Raw genomic sequence first — 18,253 nt, 5'->3', positions numbered from 1 at the left:
CTTAAGGACTGAGTACTGCCTTTGCCTACGGTAACCCGCCTCTTTCTCCGTCCATCATACATAGCTTTGTTTCCAAGTTATTTCACCTTCATGTCGCCTGCGAAATAGTCTCTAGTTCTGATGTTAATTTAGTTATTATCTCATTTCTGTTGCTTCTTAAAACTTTTGGCTTTCTTTGACTTACACACAATCAATATCTGTGATCAGTAGCCTGTTCATTCCTTGCAAAAGGTCCTGATTTATCCGCCGATTCGCTACGGGTGGCAACGTTATCGATGAATCCTACCATTGGCCTCCATTCACCCACAATTTGAATCACCCCTCCGAAGATTTCTTTTATGTCACTCATTACTTCTTCGACGTACACATTCATCTGTGGAGAAGAATGGCTTCATCGTTGCTTTGTTGTTTTGCTCTTCAGTTCGAAGTGTGTTTTTGTGCAGCTTCCAGCGTTAGTCTATGCTGTGCAAACCTGTTTGAGCACTTAACTACCGCAATCTGCATCCATTTGAACCTGCTTGCAGTAGTCAGGCCTTGGTGTGACTCCATAACTTTTCCCTCTCGACACTTTCTCCGACTCTCCCGTTACCAAAATGACTATAGCTTCACGTCTCAGGATGTGTTCTATCAACTGAGCTTTCAATCAAGTTACGCCTTACGTTACTCATCTCCCAAAACCAGCTTAGCACCTCTTCATTAGTTATTCACTCTACAAATGTAAGCTTCAGCATCCTCGTTTCAAATGCTTCTATTCTTGTTGTAGAAGGTATTAACAACTTTCCACTTCAGTATGAGGTTACAGTTCAGACAAATACAATCAGAAAAACCTTACTAAAACTTATATATGTATCTATGTTTTTCAGAAATGTTTTTCCCACCGATGCCAGTCTGCATTTCATATCCTCTCTCCTTCGACTATCGTCATATGTTTTGCTGCCAATGCAGCAATACTTGTCTACTACTTTTTGTATCAGATTTTCTAATTTAATTCCCACAACGTCAACTGATTCCATTCACTGCATCACATTACCCTTGCTCACTTTTGTCGATAGTCTTCTCATAACATGTTTTCAAATCACTGTTCATCGTGTTCGACTGCTCTTGCAAGTATTATGCTGTCTCTAACACAATTACAAGGTTATCGGCACACGCCAAATTATTCACTTCCTCTTCCTGTAGTTTCATTCCATCATCATCATCATCATCATCATCATCATTTAAGACTGATTATGCCTTTCAGCGTTCAGTCTGGAGCATAGCCCCCCTTATACAGTTCCTCCATGATCCCCTATTCAGTGTTAACATTGGTGCCTCTTCTGATGTTAAACCTATTACTTCAAAATCATTCTTAACCGAATCCAGGTACCTTCTCCTCGGCCTGCCCCGACTCCTCCTACTCTCTACTGCTGAATCCATGAGTCTCTTGGGTAACCTTGCTTCTCCCATGCGTGTAACATGACCCTACCATCCAAACCTGTTCGCCCTGACTGCTACATCTATAGAGTTCATTCCCAGTTTTTCTTTGATTTCCACATTGTGAACACCCTCCTGCCATTGTTCCCATCTACTAGTACCTGCAATCATCCTAGCTACTTTCATATCCGTAACCTCAACCTTGTTGATAAGGTAACCCGAATCCACCCAGCTTTCGCTCCCATTCAACAAATTTGGTCGAAAGATTGAACGGTGCACAGATAACTTAGTCTTGGTACTGACTTCCTTCTTGCAGAAGAGAGTAGATCGTAGCTGAGCGCTCACTGCATTAGCTTTGCTACTCCTCGCTTCCAGTTCTTTCACTATGTTGCCATCCTGTGAGAATATGCATCCTAAGTACTTGAAACCGTCCACCTGTTCTAACTTTGTTCCTCCTATTTGGCACTCATTCCATTCCCAAATTTCTCCTTGACTTCCTTTAATGCTTGCTCAATGTACACACTGAATAACAACGCGGATATGGTAAAATCCTTTCTGACACCATTCTCAACTAATGTCTTTCATTGGCGTCATTCGCCTCGTATAGGTTCCATCCCCAGTATATGATTCCAGGACTCTACATTAATTAAAATTGTATATTCCAGGCAACATTGTCCAATTTTCTCCAAATTTACAAGGACTGTAATCGTAGGTTCGCCTTACTTCATTCCACCGTCTAGACTGCCATAAAAATGCGAAGGAACTGTTAATCAGGGAGAAGTTATAGTCTAATTCACAATCGATTTATTGACCTTAAACAAGACGAGACAACAAAATTATGAAAGAAACATCATACGAAAAATATTTATTTAACAAAAGCCTTACTAAGATGGGATCTATGGTGGACAAAGTGATCTGCTGGGGATCGACACACGACACTAACATACATTTCTCCCGAATCCAAACCGACCTTCCTCTTGGTCAGCTTCAACAATGTTTCCTATGCTTCAGCAAATAATTGTGAAATTTTGCTGCTTTACTTTGCTAAACCGATTAATCTGTAATACTCAAACATGTCGCCACCCGTTTTCTCTGGAAATGCTATTGTTACACTCATCTGTAAGTCCGAGGGGATCTCATCTGTCTCATATATTTTGCATAACAATTGAAACAGTCTTGAAATGTGTTCTCTCAAGGACCTCAGTAATTCTGAGCGAATGCCGTTACCTTAAAGCGCCTTCTTTCGACTTACTTACTTCAGTTTTCGGTCACTTTTTTTCTCGCAGTATCGTATCACCTACATCATCATTATTTCCTGCCATTTCCTTTTCCACAGTACTGCCTTGCATCTCGTTTCCTCTGTGTAGCCTTTGTGTATATTTCTGCCACCTTCCTGTTTTCCCTTCTTCCCTTACCACTCGAGTGCCATCCGAGCTCTTGATACTGATACAGCTTTACCTTTCCTTAAAGGATTTCTTTGATTTTCCTTCAGGAGGCACCTATCTCTGCATGAATGCTTCTGCCTTGCATTTTCCTTTTTCCATTCCCAGTTTGTCTTTTTCAACTGTCGGTCATATTTCTTGCACTCTCCCCTCTATCGACTTCAGCACTTGCATTTTTACATCTCGCCTTTTGCCAATGAAATTCAATACTTCGTGCGTTATGCAGGGATTTCCACAGGGTCATTTTTCTCTTTTTGGTTCTCACCTTCTGGCAGAATATCATTTCTCAGAGCTACCAATCAGTTTTATATTATACACTCCTGGAAATTGAAATAAAAAACACCGTGAATTCATTGTCCCAGGAAGGGGAAACTTTATTGACACATTCCTGGGGTCAGATACATCACATGATCACACTGACAGAACCACAGGCACATAGACACGGGCAACAGAGCATGCACAATGTCGGCACTAGTACAGTGTATATCCACCTTTCGCAGCAATGCAGGCTGCTATTCTCCCATGGAGACGATCGTAGAGATGCTGGATGTAGTCCTGTGGAACGGCTTGCCATGCCATTTCCACCTGGCGCCTCAGTTGGACCAGCGTTCGTGCTGGACGTGCAGACCGCGTGAGACGACGCTTCATCCAGTCCCAAACATGCTCAATGGGGGACAGATCCGGAGATCTTGCTGGCCAGGGTAGTTGACTTACACCTTCTAGAGCTCGTTGGGTGGCACGGGATACATGCGGACGTGCATTGTCCTGTTGGAACAGCAAGTTCCCTTGCCGGTCTAGGAATGGTAGAACGATGGGTTCGATGACGGTTTGGATGTACCGTGCACTATTCAGTGTCCCCTCGACGATCACCAGTGGTGTACGGCCAGTGTAGGAGATCGCTCCCCACACCATGATGCCGGGTGTTGGCCCTGTGTGCCTCGGTCGTATGCAGTCCTGATTGTGGCGCTCACCTGCACGGCGCCAAACACGCATACGACCATCATTGGCACCAAGGCAGAAGCGACTCTCATCGCTGAAGACGACACGTCTCCATTCGTCCCTCCATTCACGCCTGTCGCGACACCACTGGAGGGGGGCTGCACGATGTTGGGGCGTGAGCGGAAGACGGCCTAACGGTGTGCGGGACCGTAGCCCAGCTTCATGGAGACGGTTGCGAATGGTCCTCGCCGATACCCCAGGAGCAACGGTGTCCCTAATTTGCTGGGAAGTGGCGGTGCGGTACTCTACGGCACTGCGTAGGATCCTACGGTCTTGGCGTGCATCCGTGCGTCACTGCGGTCCGGTCCCAGGTCGACGGGCACGTGCACCTTCCGCCGACCACTGGCGACAACATCGATATACTGTGGAGACCTCACGCCCCACGTGTTGAGCAATTCGGCGGTACGTCCACCCGGCCTCCCGCATGCCCACTATACGCCCTCGCTCAAAGTCCGTCAACTGCACATACGGTTCATGTCCACGCTGTCGCGGCATGCTACCAGTGTTAAAGACTGCGATGGAGCTTCGTATGCCACGGCAAACTGGCTGACACTGACGGCGGCGGTGCACAAATGCTGCGCAGCTAGCGCCATTCGACGGCCAACACCGCGGTTCCTGGTGTGTCCGCTGTGCCGTGCGTGTGATCATTGCTTGTACAGCCCTCTCGCAGTGTTCGGAGCAAGTATGGTGGGTCTGACACACCGGTGTCAATGTGTTCTTTTTTCCATTTCCAGGAGTGTATTTCTTCCCCCTATTTAAACTGATCGTTGCACAATGCTCCCTTTGAAACTAGAAACAAACTGTATCTTTCAATTCGTCCAAGTTTAATTTTATACTTTCCCAAATTAAATCTGCAACATAAATGGTCGGAATCGTCACCTGCCTCTGAGACTGTTTTATATTTTAAAATGTGGTTTAGAAATCTCTGTTTTACCATTATACACTCCTGGAAATTGAAATAAGAACACCGTGAATTCATTGTCCCAGGAAGGGGAAACTTTATTGACACATTCCTGGGGTCAGATACATCACATGATCACACTGACAGAACCACAGGCACATAGACACAGGCAACAGAGCATGCACAATGTCGGCACTAGTACAGTGTATATCCACCTTTCGCAGCAACGCAGGCTGCTATTCTCCCATGGAGACGATCGTAGAGATGCTGGATGTAGTCCTGTGGAACGGCTTGCCATGCCATTTCCACCTGGCGCCTCAGTTGGACCAGCGTTCGTGCTGGACGTGCAGACCGCGTGAGACGACGCTTCATCCAGTCCCAAACATGCTCAATGGGGGACAGATCCGGAGATCTTGCTGGCCAGGGTAGTTGACTTATACCTTCTAGAGCACGTTGGGTGGCACGGGATACATGCGGACGTGCATTGTCCTGTTGGAACAGCAAGTTCCCTTGCCGGTCTAGGAATGGTAGGACGATGGGTTTGATGACGGTTTGGATGTACCGAGCACTATTCAGTGTCCCCTCGACGATCACCAGTGGTGTACGGCCAGTGTAGGAGATCGCTCCCCACACCATGATGCCGGGTGTTGGCCCTGTGTGCCTCGGTCGTATGCAGTCCTGATTGTGGCGCTCACCTGCACGGCGCCAAACACGCATACGACCATCATTGGCACCAAGGCAGAAGCGACTCTCATCGCTGAAGACGACACGTCTCCATTCGTCCCTCCATTCACGCCTGTCGCGACACCACTGGAGGGGGGCTGCACGATGTTGGGGCGTGAGCGGAAGACGGCCTAACGGTGTGCGGGACCGTAGCCCAGCTTCATGGAGACGGTTGCGAATGGTCCTCGCCGACACCCCAGGAGCAACAGTGTTCCTAATTTGCTGGGAAGTGGCGGTGCGGTCCCCTACGGCACTGCGTAGGATCCTACGGTCTTGGCGTGCATCCGTGCGTCCCTGCGGTCCGGTCCCAGGTCGACGGGCACGTGCACCTTCCGCCGACCACTGGCGACAACATCGATATACTGTGGAGACCTCACGCCCCACGTGTTGAGCAATTCGGCGGTACGTCCACCCGGCCTCCCGCATGCCCACTATACGCCCTCGCTCAAAGTCCGTCAATTGCACATACGGTTCACGTCCACGCTGTCGCGGCATGCTACCAGTGTTAAAGACTGCAATGGAGCTCCGTATGCCACGGCAAACTGGCTGACACTGACGGCGGCGGTGCACAAATGCTGCGCAGCTAGCGCCATTCGACGGCCAACACCGCGGTTCCTGGTGTGTCCGCTGTGCCGTGCGTGTGATCATTGCTTGTACAGCCCTCTCGCAGTGTCAGGAGCAAGTATGGTGGGTCTGACACGCCGGTGTCAATGTGTTCTTTTTTCCATTTCCAGGAGTGTATAACGTAAATGAAACCCAGTGTTATTAGCGCGGTTATGAACTAAAGTCATCTGCAATGAACACTAACTAACGCCTCTTTAGGTACATCGTTGTAATTAATCATATTATTACATCCTTTGATGGGTTCTAGATTATTAAGAAAATATGGCGTTGGAATTTTTTTACTGTCGAACTATTACTAAAATACCCAACTGTTTCTACAGTTTGAGGGTATTCTATTACTCTTAGGACTTGGTTTTGCGGAATGGCATTTTTACTTATAGATATCCCGACATCTCACGAATGACCAGCAAATAAAGAAACGAAATATAAGTTAACTTATTAATTTATTTTGTTTGCATGACTTCCCTCGACACTTCATGTAAGAGTTGCTGAGACTAGATGCTTACGAAACTGAAGTGCAACGTACGGGGTGTTTTATTGTATAGTTATCGATATATTGAAATATATCGACTGGTAATCTTAGTCGACCTTGAGATGCTGTCTGACTTAATTTGGCTCTGTTTAAACGCGCAGTAATACCCCCAGTATTGTTTGCATCGAAATTATCATTACACTCTAATTATTAAACAAAAATATGGTTATTGCTAGCTACGAAATCAATAATGCGGTGATTAGCATATGATACCAAATTAAGATTTATTCAGAAAACAGGACGGGCAATATTTATACCCTAACATGACAATCCAGTACACTCGCTAACCTTACTAGCCTCTCATTGGCACAATGTATCCTCTTTTCCTAACTCCTTAAGTCAACACTGAACCCCCAAGTGACTCTAGCGAAGTTCTAACTGAACGGAAAAAGACTCAGAGAGCGCCAGTCAAAGAGCTAGTGGAATACGAATTCTTTTAGAATCATTTAGAATTACAGTGCCCTACTTTGGCTGATGATTGCTAATATCACCGTAATTCTCCGTGATGATAACGACGGTCGGCACAGCCAACGTCGTGATACCGTCTTTCCCGTGAGCGAGCTTGGCTTTAATCTCAGACGTGGACGTGGTTTGCGTCTGTAAACTCCTGTACGTAAGTGTTCAATTGCGGAGTCCGTCACGAGTCAATACTCAAGCTACTTGGATATATGCTAAGAGTAGTTGGTCGACTCAAGTGCGCAGCAGCAAAGGCACACTTCAGATTGCATATGAACACCACAAGTTAGTACAAATCTGTTTCTCTCCTCAGAGGAACAGATAATGCAACGTGTGTGGAGTCGTATGCTCTACACTACTCAGACTTGGAGAGTAACCACTGGACTCAATGCCGGTAACTTCTCCAACCTACTTCTCTCCACGCTCTCCAAGAAGGGCAGCCAGACACCGCGACTGCTCCGGTCCAGTCACGACCCCCAGAGTCCTCATTCAGATTTTTGCAAACTTGGCCGTTCTTCGCAGCATGGATCCGTGCGCGTTGGTAGCCAATTACGACACAGACTTCCATGTATCCGTGCGCGTTTGTACCCAGCCATGACACAGAATTCTCCCGCGATTACTGTTGCCGCCAAACTTTTAATATGTATCTCTACGCGCTCTGCGCCAATCCCGTCACCGTCTTCCGCAAATTTTACACTATGGCGCGAAATGGTCTGTCTCTCTTTCGCGTATAGCTGCTTCTCACTTCTTGTTGTGATGGCCCAACCTCTCCCAACGTCTTTGGTGGCCTGAAGTGCCAGCCGACAAAGGGGTCCGGCCGTGTTCCAGTCTCTGCGGCCATCTCGTGAGTTTGGTATGACATAAACACCTTCCTTTGGGGTTCCGCGCGTGTTCCAGCCTCTGCGCCCATCTCGTTAGTTTGGCATGACACACACAACGTCCATTCTCTCCTACCGGTGGGTTCAAAATGGCTCTGAGCACTATGGGACAACATCTGAGGTCATCAATCCCCTAGAACCTAGAACTACTTAAACCTACCTAACCTAAGGACATCACACACATCCATGCCCGAGGCAGGATTCGAACCTGCGACCGAAGCAGCAGTGCGGTTCCAGACTGAAGCGCCTAGAATCGCTCGGCCACAACGGCTGGCTTGGCGTTGGTATGTACTGTGATATTGCTGAAGATGTTGCAACATTGGTTCTGTGATAATGTTCCCTGCCTCAATGGCTATGAGCCCATGCCGAGAGCTGAGTAAGGTGGTATTTCAGTTAGCATTCAGGAAGGTAAGGTTTCTAGTAATACTTCCAAATGATTGTCAAGCATGTACAGAAGTGGAAATATGCGGTTTGGAGCTGTAACGCCGGTTGTTGTTACCAGAAGCCGAAAACTAGTTACTGAGATATCATATTGGGTACCATTTGGTAATAATCAGTTGCATCACAGATCAACACATTCTGTTTCCTTTCACTTGTTCATAACAATTTATTATAACTGTACCATATACAGAGTACATCAGGACATGTCGAGCCTTCTGAAAATAAAGTCGTGTTGCAGGCATATATAGTGGGCATCACTATGCACCTGTTCTCCTAGAAGTGGCTCATTTGTCTCTGTGACAATTATGAGTGCTGTGGATGGGCACACAGTAATTTCCTCTCTTTCGTAGCGTTGCACTTTGTTGACATTAATGAATGTGTCTTTCCATCTGGTGCTCTTACCGAAATTTCTTCAGCATGACTGTCACAAACTTTCCAAAATTACTCCATTTTATGGGATTGCATGACACTCATATCTGGCGTATCTGGTGGTATCTTGACCAGATATTTACTTCCAGAGGTATAATCAGTTCCACTCTAGTTGACAGCTCCTCCCAAGCTTGTTGTAGACCACCCAGAAACTGAGTCGGTGGTAGCAGGGTAGAAGTTAGCTGTCCATGGTCTGTAAATCAGCTACTTCTATGGAAGTATCCCCTACACAGACGGCAAAAGTGCAGAACAGCCTGTCAGGGCCAAACAAGTATTTAACAGGTCTAACCAGACCTGTACTACGCTCACACCACTATTCATCATACTGGGTGAGGTACTTAAATAACGAATACACAATAAATGGCAAAGTGTTTTAGTTCTGCCATAAAATTAGTGCCATCGTCCAATATTAACGTTTCTGGAACACCAAACTCGAACAAGAAATTTTTTACGATGGGGCGAGCTACAGTGTCACATTGCTGTTTTGGAATAGCCACCAGTTGCACGTTGCATGAAAAATGTTCCGCTATAGTCAGTATATCGCATTTCCCTGCCAATAATTTCAAAAGGGTTATTAGCCTCCATTAAGCTCTGAAGTGTACGACTTGATAGCTCAACTCAGCTCAATGTGCACACAGTAAACAGCCCTTCAGACACTTTGCCACATCCTGTAACAAGTATAGTACCAGTACTGTTTGGGTACCTCCATTTCCATGACTCTCCGACCCCCAATCCTTGATAAGCCTTGATCATATGCCTCAGTCAACGCTTCCCCATCCATCATTGCGGAACCCTAACATGTTGCTTAATATTGTCTTCTCACTTAACACACTGTTAAATTGTCGTTGCATTGTAGATAGTTTATAGTCTTCGTCAGATATTTGCTCCGCCTGACGTTCTGTACTGGTGTGACCCAGTCTTTGTAATACTGAGGCGATTTGCATTTTCCAGGTCGATGGATTACCTCTAAATTCGTGTTCGCTATGCTTCAGTGCCCTATGTACTTTTAGCTGATGGATCTTTCAATCGCGGCAGCCACTTTAGTGTGACATGATGCGTTACTAGAATAAATTTTCTACCATATAGAAATCATCAGAAATTTGGTACTCCACAAATGGGGCTTAGCTTCTTCATGGCCGAATTTTTCCTCTCCATTTTATGTAGCTAGTGTGTGGCACAGGATATCGATTTCCATTCCGCCTTTACTTCTTGACTTAATACATAGCAAGCATGCAATTATTTGCATCACAAAACAGTATCGACTTTTTTCCACAGTTTGTAATAATTAACGCCTGACTGGCTGTCATTTGTTCTTTTAATCCTTTGAACATGTCTTCATTGATTTCCAATGGAATTTTACCGTACAACGTTTTTCGACAAGTAAATGATGAGAGGTCATGCTATTTCTGTAAATTTTGGGATAAGCTTTGTATAGTAATTCGCTAAACCCAAATATGAGAGTAAATTTTTCCCTCTACAAAGTGTACGAAAATCTTATATTCTCTTCATTAATGTAGGATCTGTCCAGACCCCATCACAAGTAATAATAAGGCCCAAATACTACACCTCTTGTAGTGTGAAGCGAGACTACTTTAGTGTTAAGTGTGCTGCATGCAACCACCGGAACATGGATTTTAGTCATTGCACATGCTCCTTTATATCCTTCGCAAAGACCGCTACGCCATCCAATAATCTGCCTTGGTCTTAACTCTCATGAAACTTCATCTGACAATCACTGAAATGTGACTGACGTATTTTCCAAACCAAACAGCATATAGTGATATTGGTCGTGCTCAAAGATGTATAAATGCCGTTTTCCTTCCTTCCTCCATTTCTACTTCCAACTCCCCAGATTCACGCTGGAAAAGTAGCTGCACTGTCCCAAACTGTACAAAGTGACAGTTATGTTTGGTACCGGATAAGTGTCTGTAATCAGATAACTGGTAAGATACCTGTAGTCAAAGCAAAAATTTTAAGCTTTGGCTCCATCAGTTCCTTTTCTTCCTGGTGTTCGCCAAAGACTGCTACTTTCCTCAATAATACTGTTTCATAAATTTTGTTTAAAGAATTCTATCACCAGCTGCACATTATAATGTCCAGACATGGCTCTGATACAAATTGCCCATTTCTAATTCGGAATCTGTGTTGTGCTACAGCCCAAGAAAGATTAAACCTGTCTTCAAAATCCAACAACAATTCCTCCTTGGATAATTTTTCCGTTTCCTTTCATTATATACTGGTGGTTTGTTTATATGTAGGGTTCGATTCATCTTATTTAGAATATCTCTCTCCAGAATCTCCTAACTGGTGACTAACAAATCTGCAAACAAATTAATGTCTTCACTCCCCAAGTTATCTATTCTGAAGGGTACCACCTGCTCATCCTCCACCTGCTGTACATGTAAAATATTCCTTTGTACAAAACTGTGTGATTTACCTAATTCATCATTTTTCTCTCAGTGGATCAATCACCCATAACCTGTTTGCCAACAGATGAGCCCCTACACTCATCCACAGCAGTTTTCCTATACCTTTCAGCGCTTTCTCAGTGGTCTTGAACACAGTTCAGTTGCTTCCCCTTACACCAAGGATGAGCTTGTGGAAACATAACGCAGACAACAGTTTTCTCTAGGTTAAAACGCCGTCAGTGGCCAGAGACAGTGATTATGCGGGTGTGAGCTGTTCTTCTGTGATTGTGTGTGTTTTCTATGTTAATAGAAGACCTTTTGATCTCGAGCTCACGTGTGTAGTACTTTCTTTTCGCCCCTGTCTGCGAGTCAACTTCTCCTCTATATGCTGAATAGCAATCTATCATTTCCATAATATTGTCTCTAAACTTACGAAAAACATGTGCACTCTTGTATCCAATAAAAACTGATGTCTTCCTCTACCTGCGAAACCAGTTAATCAAAATTCCGCCTGAGCACGTGTTTCTGCTATGCTAAAATTAACTAGGAGCTCCATTCAGAATCCTGGAGAGACTAACGTTTAACAATAGGTTGCCATCTTACAGCAATATCTCCATATGTGGCCTGATCAGCTACATCAGTAACATCTGAAGTCGGTGGAAAAAAGAAAGGCTTTCTTTCACGGAATTAGGCAACTGCTGCCAAGTCTTATGATAGTAATGACATTCATGTGACTCCTGTTAAGTCTTTCGGAAATTTTGACCATATCTTTCTTAATACAAGCCATATGTATTGACATTAAGTTTCCTATTGCTCTCCATGCAGCTTCGGATGGACTCACCCTATCTTTCTCACACACTGTTTAAATTCGCCCAATAATATCTACAGCTATTCTCTCTCCTATAACGCTGCAATAAGACTCAACCCAGACTGTCAGATGTATAAAAATTCCTTCATTCTGCATGATATATCACATACGTTTTCGCATTTCCTTTGTAACGTGATTTAGCCCGTATGTAAGAGCTGTACCTCTGATCAACAACTCTGCTTCAGAGTCTTAAAATATTGTCCACAAATGTCAACACAGCCTCTCTTGTTTTACACAAAAAACCGAGATAGTTGCACTACTTTGTGGGATGGATGCCGATAATCTTAACAAGGCTCTGGTTTCTTGTAATTGTTCTAACTGCTTATGCTGTACGCGTTATCTTTCCTCATGTGAGACACTGCAAAAGTAGACTGAACCGCCACTGTAGTGGTAACGTGTCGTTCCCCAGGTTTACTGATTGCAAAGTCTGAATGTACGACAACAGGACAAAATAAAAAGAAAAACACAGAAAAAGACTTCAACTAATATCATATCATAATTTTTCCTACTAATGTTTCTTAATCCTCGCATGTGTCTCGTAATCATGCACACTCTTTGTATTCTCCAGCAAACTGCCCATGGCTTTTACATTTGAAACACGACACGCTGAAGGTGGGGCACTATGCTCCAGCAAACTGCATTTCCATACTTATATAGGCACACACCATTAAATATTCATCTAGTATTATCCACCCATTCAAATCAACGCTTAGCAAAATTTCACGAATCAGTCCTTCAGGACAACTCTCCCATGTAATTGCTTCTCCATTTTCGATCACTGGTGTAAATAAAATCAGTTTGCTTTCATTCACTCCACTGAGATGATGATGCTGAATGCTGACACACATGTTGCTGGCAGTAATTGGCTATTTCTGGAAGTACTGTTGTAGTGTCTGTGTTGTGGACGCTGTTTTTTGGAGGATATTGGACTAAGGATACCATGCAAGATGAAAGGTACGTACTACCAGTTTCTTGGAAATACTCCATTAGGAATTAAAGTCATTATTCACTGTGACTCTCGTACAATGACTGCTGGTGGCAACTTGAATTCATGTGTTGAAGCACAGGTGGCCAAGGTAACCTGAGAAAATTACGATGCCACGTGCTTGGCACGCTGCAGACGAGGACGGCACGTCTGTGCGCTACCTCAGTGAAGAACAGTAGCAAGAAACCCTGCTGAGTCGTGACTGACATCAGACACCTGCCAAAACGCAGGAACTGGCGTAGAACAGCCGGACCCTTCTGTGGGAAATCACACGTTTCATGCGATGGACCCACACCCAAGATCCATGAAGACTCACAGAGGCCAGCTGGTGTCACTCGGGCGGTGTCCTTGGCTTGATGGTACTAGTGCAAGCCCCACAGTACCACATCTAGCAGCAGCCCATAAACCAGCAGGTTGCAGAGATAGTGGGCAGATGTAGACGATGCTGGGTGATCTGACAGCTGGTACAGAGTATGTCTTGGAGCTGGTAGCAGTCGAGGGCAACATACTACTAGGTGTGGGCTGCGAGGGTTTGTGGTAGGTTTTCTCAAATTTGTTATGGTCAATCCCCACCTGTTTTAGTATGTAGAGATCACAGCAATGCAACATCAGACCACAGTCTGAGGTAATTATGTTCGCCACTGTGGCTAACAGAGGTATTGCCTCAGCAGTATTCCAGCACCTGTGGCTAACAGAGGTATTGCCTCAGCAGTATTCCAGCACTGGAAGCGAAATTAGAATAGCAGCTTTCAAAGCTGTCTAGAGGGTAGTTGGTGCAGCACAAGTAAGTGACGATAGTCTGAGGAACATGCAGTCTTGTATTATATAGTTGAAATATGTCGCATGATCCTCAAAAACAGCCCAAAACTGCTGGCATAACACGTCGGAATGTAAAGGCTACTGTTCATAGCACCACCTATGCAAACCAGAAATGATCGTGTTGTTGACCAATACCTCATACCGTCACACCAGGTGCTGACTTGATAAAACGATTATGAATGCACTCTAGAAACGTTTATTCTAGTCAGGGACTATTCACAGGGATACATCCGTCGTGATTTTATATACAAAGCCTGGATTTGTCTGAAAAGACGAACTGATGCTAGTCATGTGCCCAGTCTTGTCCTTGCTCGCACTACTATTGGGTCACTTCTCTTTACTGTAGAGTCATGGGAAGTCACAATGTGGTTGCTGTACCGACACTCTGCGGTATTCTTGACGTCGTCACACTGCCCTCGTGAATATTTGTCCTGCTGGAAACGGTCCCATTTCCTGAATCAAATTATGCTGAATGGCTGTACGATCCAGCACGCCCTCATAAACTGTATGTCTCTCCTCTGGGGCTCCAGTAGCGACGGTGCACCTGAGCTATTAGATTCCCCATTCGCATGACATTCGAAGGATTCCGTCCATAAGAGCAGGAGTATTGCAGACTACAAACCACAGTCCACAGTCTCAACAGCCACGTTCGTGTCACAGTCAGGAAACGGTAGACAAACGTTCTTGGACGACACATAAGATCATTTACTCATTAAGTCCGCAGCCCGTGATCTAGTGGCTAGCATTGCTACCTCAGGATCACGGGGTCCCGGGTTCGATTTCCTGCCGCACTGGGGATTTCCTCTGCACACGGTCTGGGTGTTTGTGTTGTCCTCATCATTTCATCATCATGATCATCATCATTCGTGACAGTGGCTGGATTCGGCTGTGTAAAAATTGGACTGTGTTAAAACTGGGACTTAGTATGGGCGCTGATGATTGCGCATTTGAGCGCCCCACAAAACCAAACATCATAGTTTACTCCCAAACAAATAACTTTCAAATGAGAGACGTATGGCGTATTTCTTAATTATATACAGAATGTAGATGGTGTTACTTTTACCTGTTTTGTATAGTTGCTTTTAAATTCTAATCATCAGCATATCCAAAAATGTAAACAATGGGCAAAGTGAAACTGGCCGGGAAAATACTTCATGCACCATAAGACAGATAATCCATCTGAATCAAAACGCACCTGGCAACAAATAATGTAAACTGCTTTGCTTATCCTGAGGCGCATGATACGTTTTCCTGGCGTTTTATTGTGCCCAACCCGTAGTACACTTCATTCGAATTTGACGTTTGTTCCATGCCTTGTCTTGACGTTGCAGTTTTTCTGAGAAATGGTGTACTTCATTAATATGAGACAGCAGAGTCTGTGCTACAAGTGTGCCACGTCATAACACGGTAGATTTACCGAGTACCACACCTGCGTAACGCCAGCTAGTACTCACGTTGATCGCCTTCAGCATCTGCACCTCCTCCTGGTACTTGTGGTACGAGTCGCAGGCCACGTCGCCGTTGTCACCATTCGTGCCGTACTCCGGATGTTCGTGGAGCTTGTAGTCCCAGATGTTCTCGCCCTTGCCTGCATACATAGCGGTGTGTCACTGCAAGAGGAGCAGTGTATTTTTACATGAAATGACAGAAAACCCGTTGGACGACGAAGTTCACTACCTTCATTTTCCTATCGGAAATGGACACAGCTGGAAAGTAGATGTAAAATAACTGATTGAGGCCAGTGAATTTTGCGGAAGTTTTTAAACAAGTCAGCTACATGAAAGGGACCGAACAGTGACAGGTACAGAAAGTGAGAGGCAACAGCCTGAGATATAAATAGGGGCCGTTACTATTGATGGAGAACGATCCAAAGTTATGACAATGAAAGGCAGAATTTCAGGCAGTGGGTCTCTTGTTTGCTTAATGTGGAGAGCGCGAGGAGTAAGAACAAACTGACGCGTGGGATGCAGCCTTTCACTGCGATTAGGGCTTGTTGTGAACAAGCGGAGCCATCAGTATTTTAAATGTGGCCACGTCGTTCCATCGCCCTCCTATGAAACTGAGCCGAAACTGCCTGGTACTGTAGTATTCTCCAGACTCAGGTTGGAGCACATACAGTGTTCTTGGGGTGAGTGGTGAGCAAGTGCACATCAGAGCATCCCACTCGCTCCTGACACCATCGCTGTCAGCTCAGGAGCGTTGTTAGCAGTGGATTTCGTATTATCACGACCGACGTTTACGTGTGTTCCCAGTTCTTGTCGTAACACGAACTCTTGTGTGAGAGACCACATTGACAGCACCTCATTATCAAGTTCCAGTCTCGGGTCCGGTGCTTCAGCAGTAAAGACCGCGCATGGAAACCTTTTTAAAGGAGCCTTCAACTCTCGTCGATGTGCGGAATAGACAAAAACATGTCGTTCGGATTCCTCGTTGAGCTGTAGGTCTCCTTCCCCCGGTTTGATAACTGGGGTAGATTATCGACAGGCAAGGTGCAGAAATGGCGTCCAACTGAAAGACTTGCACCAGGCTATTCAGAAGCACGAAATTATTATTATTATTATTTCCCACTACACAAGTACAGTCCCCATTGTATTGTGTACCCCACGTTTAGCTTGCGCAAAATGAGGCACTGAAAATACACAACATAACAGTTTTTTATAACTAAATTATATTTGCCTTGATGAATGTGTTCATGGTGTGGGTTCCTGTAGACATGTCCTAGTTCATGAACCACGGGCAACGTATGAGTGGCCAAGTAAGTGGTCCCGACAGTCGGGATACCAGTTACTTTGGAATAAGGCTGGGCATCTCGGACATATTCTGAGTCGTGGTCACCTTGGTGCTCATACGGCAAAGACTACCAAATCCACCGGTTAGTCCCTCAGCCGTTAGGGATAAAACCCAATGGGACTCGGGGCAAGTAAGGCTAGCAACCTGCTTCCCTGGTACTTTAAATATGATGCTGGCAACAATCAGAGCAAAATGCCTCGGACCTTTGGAGGTGACGGAGTCCCACCTCTAACTGACAAACCAGGGACTCCTAAGATACGACTTGGCAAACAAATGGTAATGAGATGGGGAGCTATTATCAATGGGGCTACTCTGGGAAGAAGGTAGAGCTGGCAGAGGCTGCAAGTAAGATGGGGCTGGACGTTTTAGCTGTTAGTGACATTCGGGTAAGGGGTGAGAAAGAAGAGGAAGTGGGAGAATACAAGGTCTACCTGTCAGGAGTCAAAGCAGGAATAGCACAATGGGGTGTAGGGCTTTACATCAGGAAAGAAATGGAACCCAGCGTAGTTGCAATAAGGTATGTAAACGAACGACTCGTGTGGATAGATTTGACAGTGTCTAGCAAGAAAATTAGGATTGTGTCAGTATATTCGCATTGTGAAGGGACAGATCAAGATAAGATGGATAGTTTTAATGAGGCACTCAGTGATGTAGTTGTTAAAGGACAAGGACAGTGTTCTGCTCATGGGTGATTTTAACGCCAGGGTTGGAAATCGAACAGAAGGGTATAAAAAGGTTATGGGTAAATTTGGAGAGGATATGGAGGCCAACAGGAATGGGAAAAAACTCTTGGATTTCTGTGCCAGTATGGGCTTAGTAATCACAAACTCCTTTTTTAAACAGAAGAACATTCACCGGTATACTTGGGAAGGCAGGGGAACCAGATCTGTCATTGACTATATAATAACAGATCAGGAATTCAGGGGATTCTTTGATGACACTGATCATTATTTAATCTGCAGTGAAATTCGGATTGTGAGGCCGAAAGTGCAGCAGGTCAGGTCCATACGTAGGAGGATAAGGGTGGAGAAACTTCAGGATAAGGAAATCAGGTACAAGTACATAACAGCGATCTCAGAAAGGTACCAGTTAGTTGAATGTAGTCAATTACAGTCATTGGAAAAGGAATGGACAAGGTACAGGGACACAGTACTAGAAGTGGCTAAAGAATGTCTTGGAACAGTAGTGTGTAAAAGTAGGATGAAGCAAACAGCTTGGTGGAATTACACAGTCAAGGCAGCCTGTAAAAGGAAAAAGAAAGCGTATCAAAAATGGCTACATACCAGAACCCAGGTAGACAGAGAAATTTATGTTGAAGAAAGAAACAAAGCCAAACAGATAATTGCAGCATCCAAGAAGAAATCGTGGGAAGACTTTGGAAACAGGTTGGAGACTATGGGTCAAGCTGCTGGAAAACCATTCTGGAGTGTAATTAGCACTCTTCGAAAGGGAGGTAAGAAGGAAATGACAAGTATTTTGGACAGGTCAGGAAAACTGCTGGTGAATCCTGTGGATGCCTTGGGCAGATGGAGGGAATATTTTGCT

The 18,253-nt window shown here is 44.9% G+C and overlaps 1 protein-coding gene across 1 annotated transcript in view; it reads right to left on the bottom strand.

Moving 5' to 3' along the window:
• Positions 1–15,516, bottom strand: part of LOC126094960 (myrosinase 1-like) — a 121,044-nt gene extending 105,528 nt beyond the window's left edge. The window contains exon 1 of the mRNA XM_049909615.1: positions 15,373–15,516. Within this exon, the coding sequence (XP_049765572.1) occupies positions 15,373–15,516 (144 nt within the window). The remainder of the gene's footprint in view (positions 1–15,372) is intronic.
• Between the last annotated feature and the right edge of the window lie 2,737 nt (positions 15,517–18,253).

This window comes from Schistocerca cancellata, chromosome 8 (genome assembly GCF_023864275.1).
Source record: "Schistocerca cancellata isolate TAMUIC-IGC-003103 chromosome 8, iqSchCanc2.1, whole genome shotgun sequence".
In the NCBI taxonomy this organism is placed as follows: Eukaryota; Metazoa; Arthropoda; class Insecta; order Orthoptera; family Acrididae; genus Schistocerca; species Schistocerca cancellata.
The sequence above is the reverse complement of the archived record's forward strand: the minus strand, read 5'-3'. Positions and strand labels throughout refer to the sequence as shown.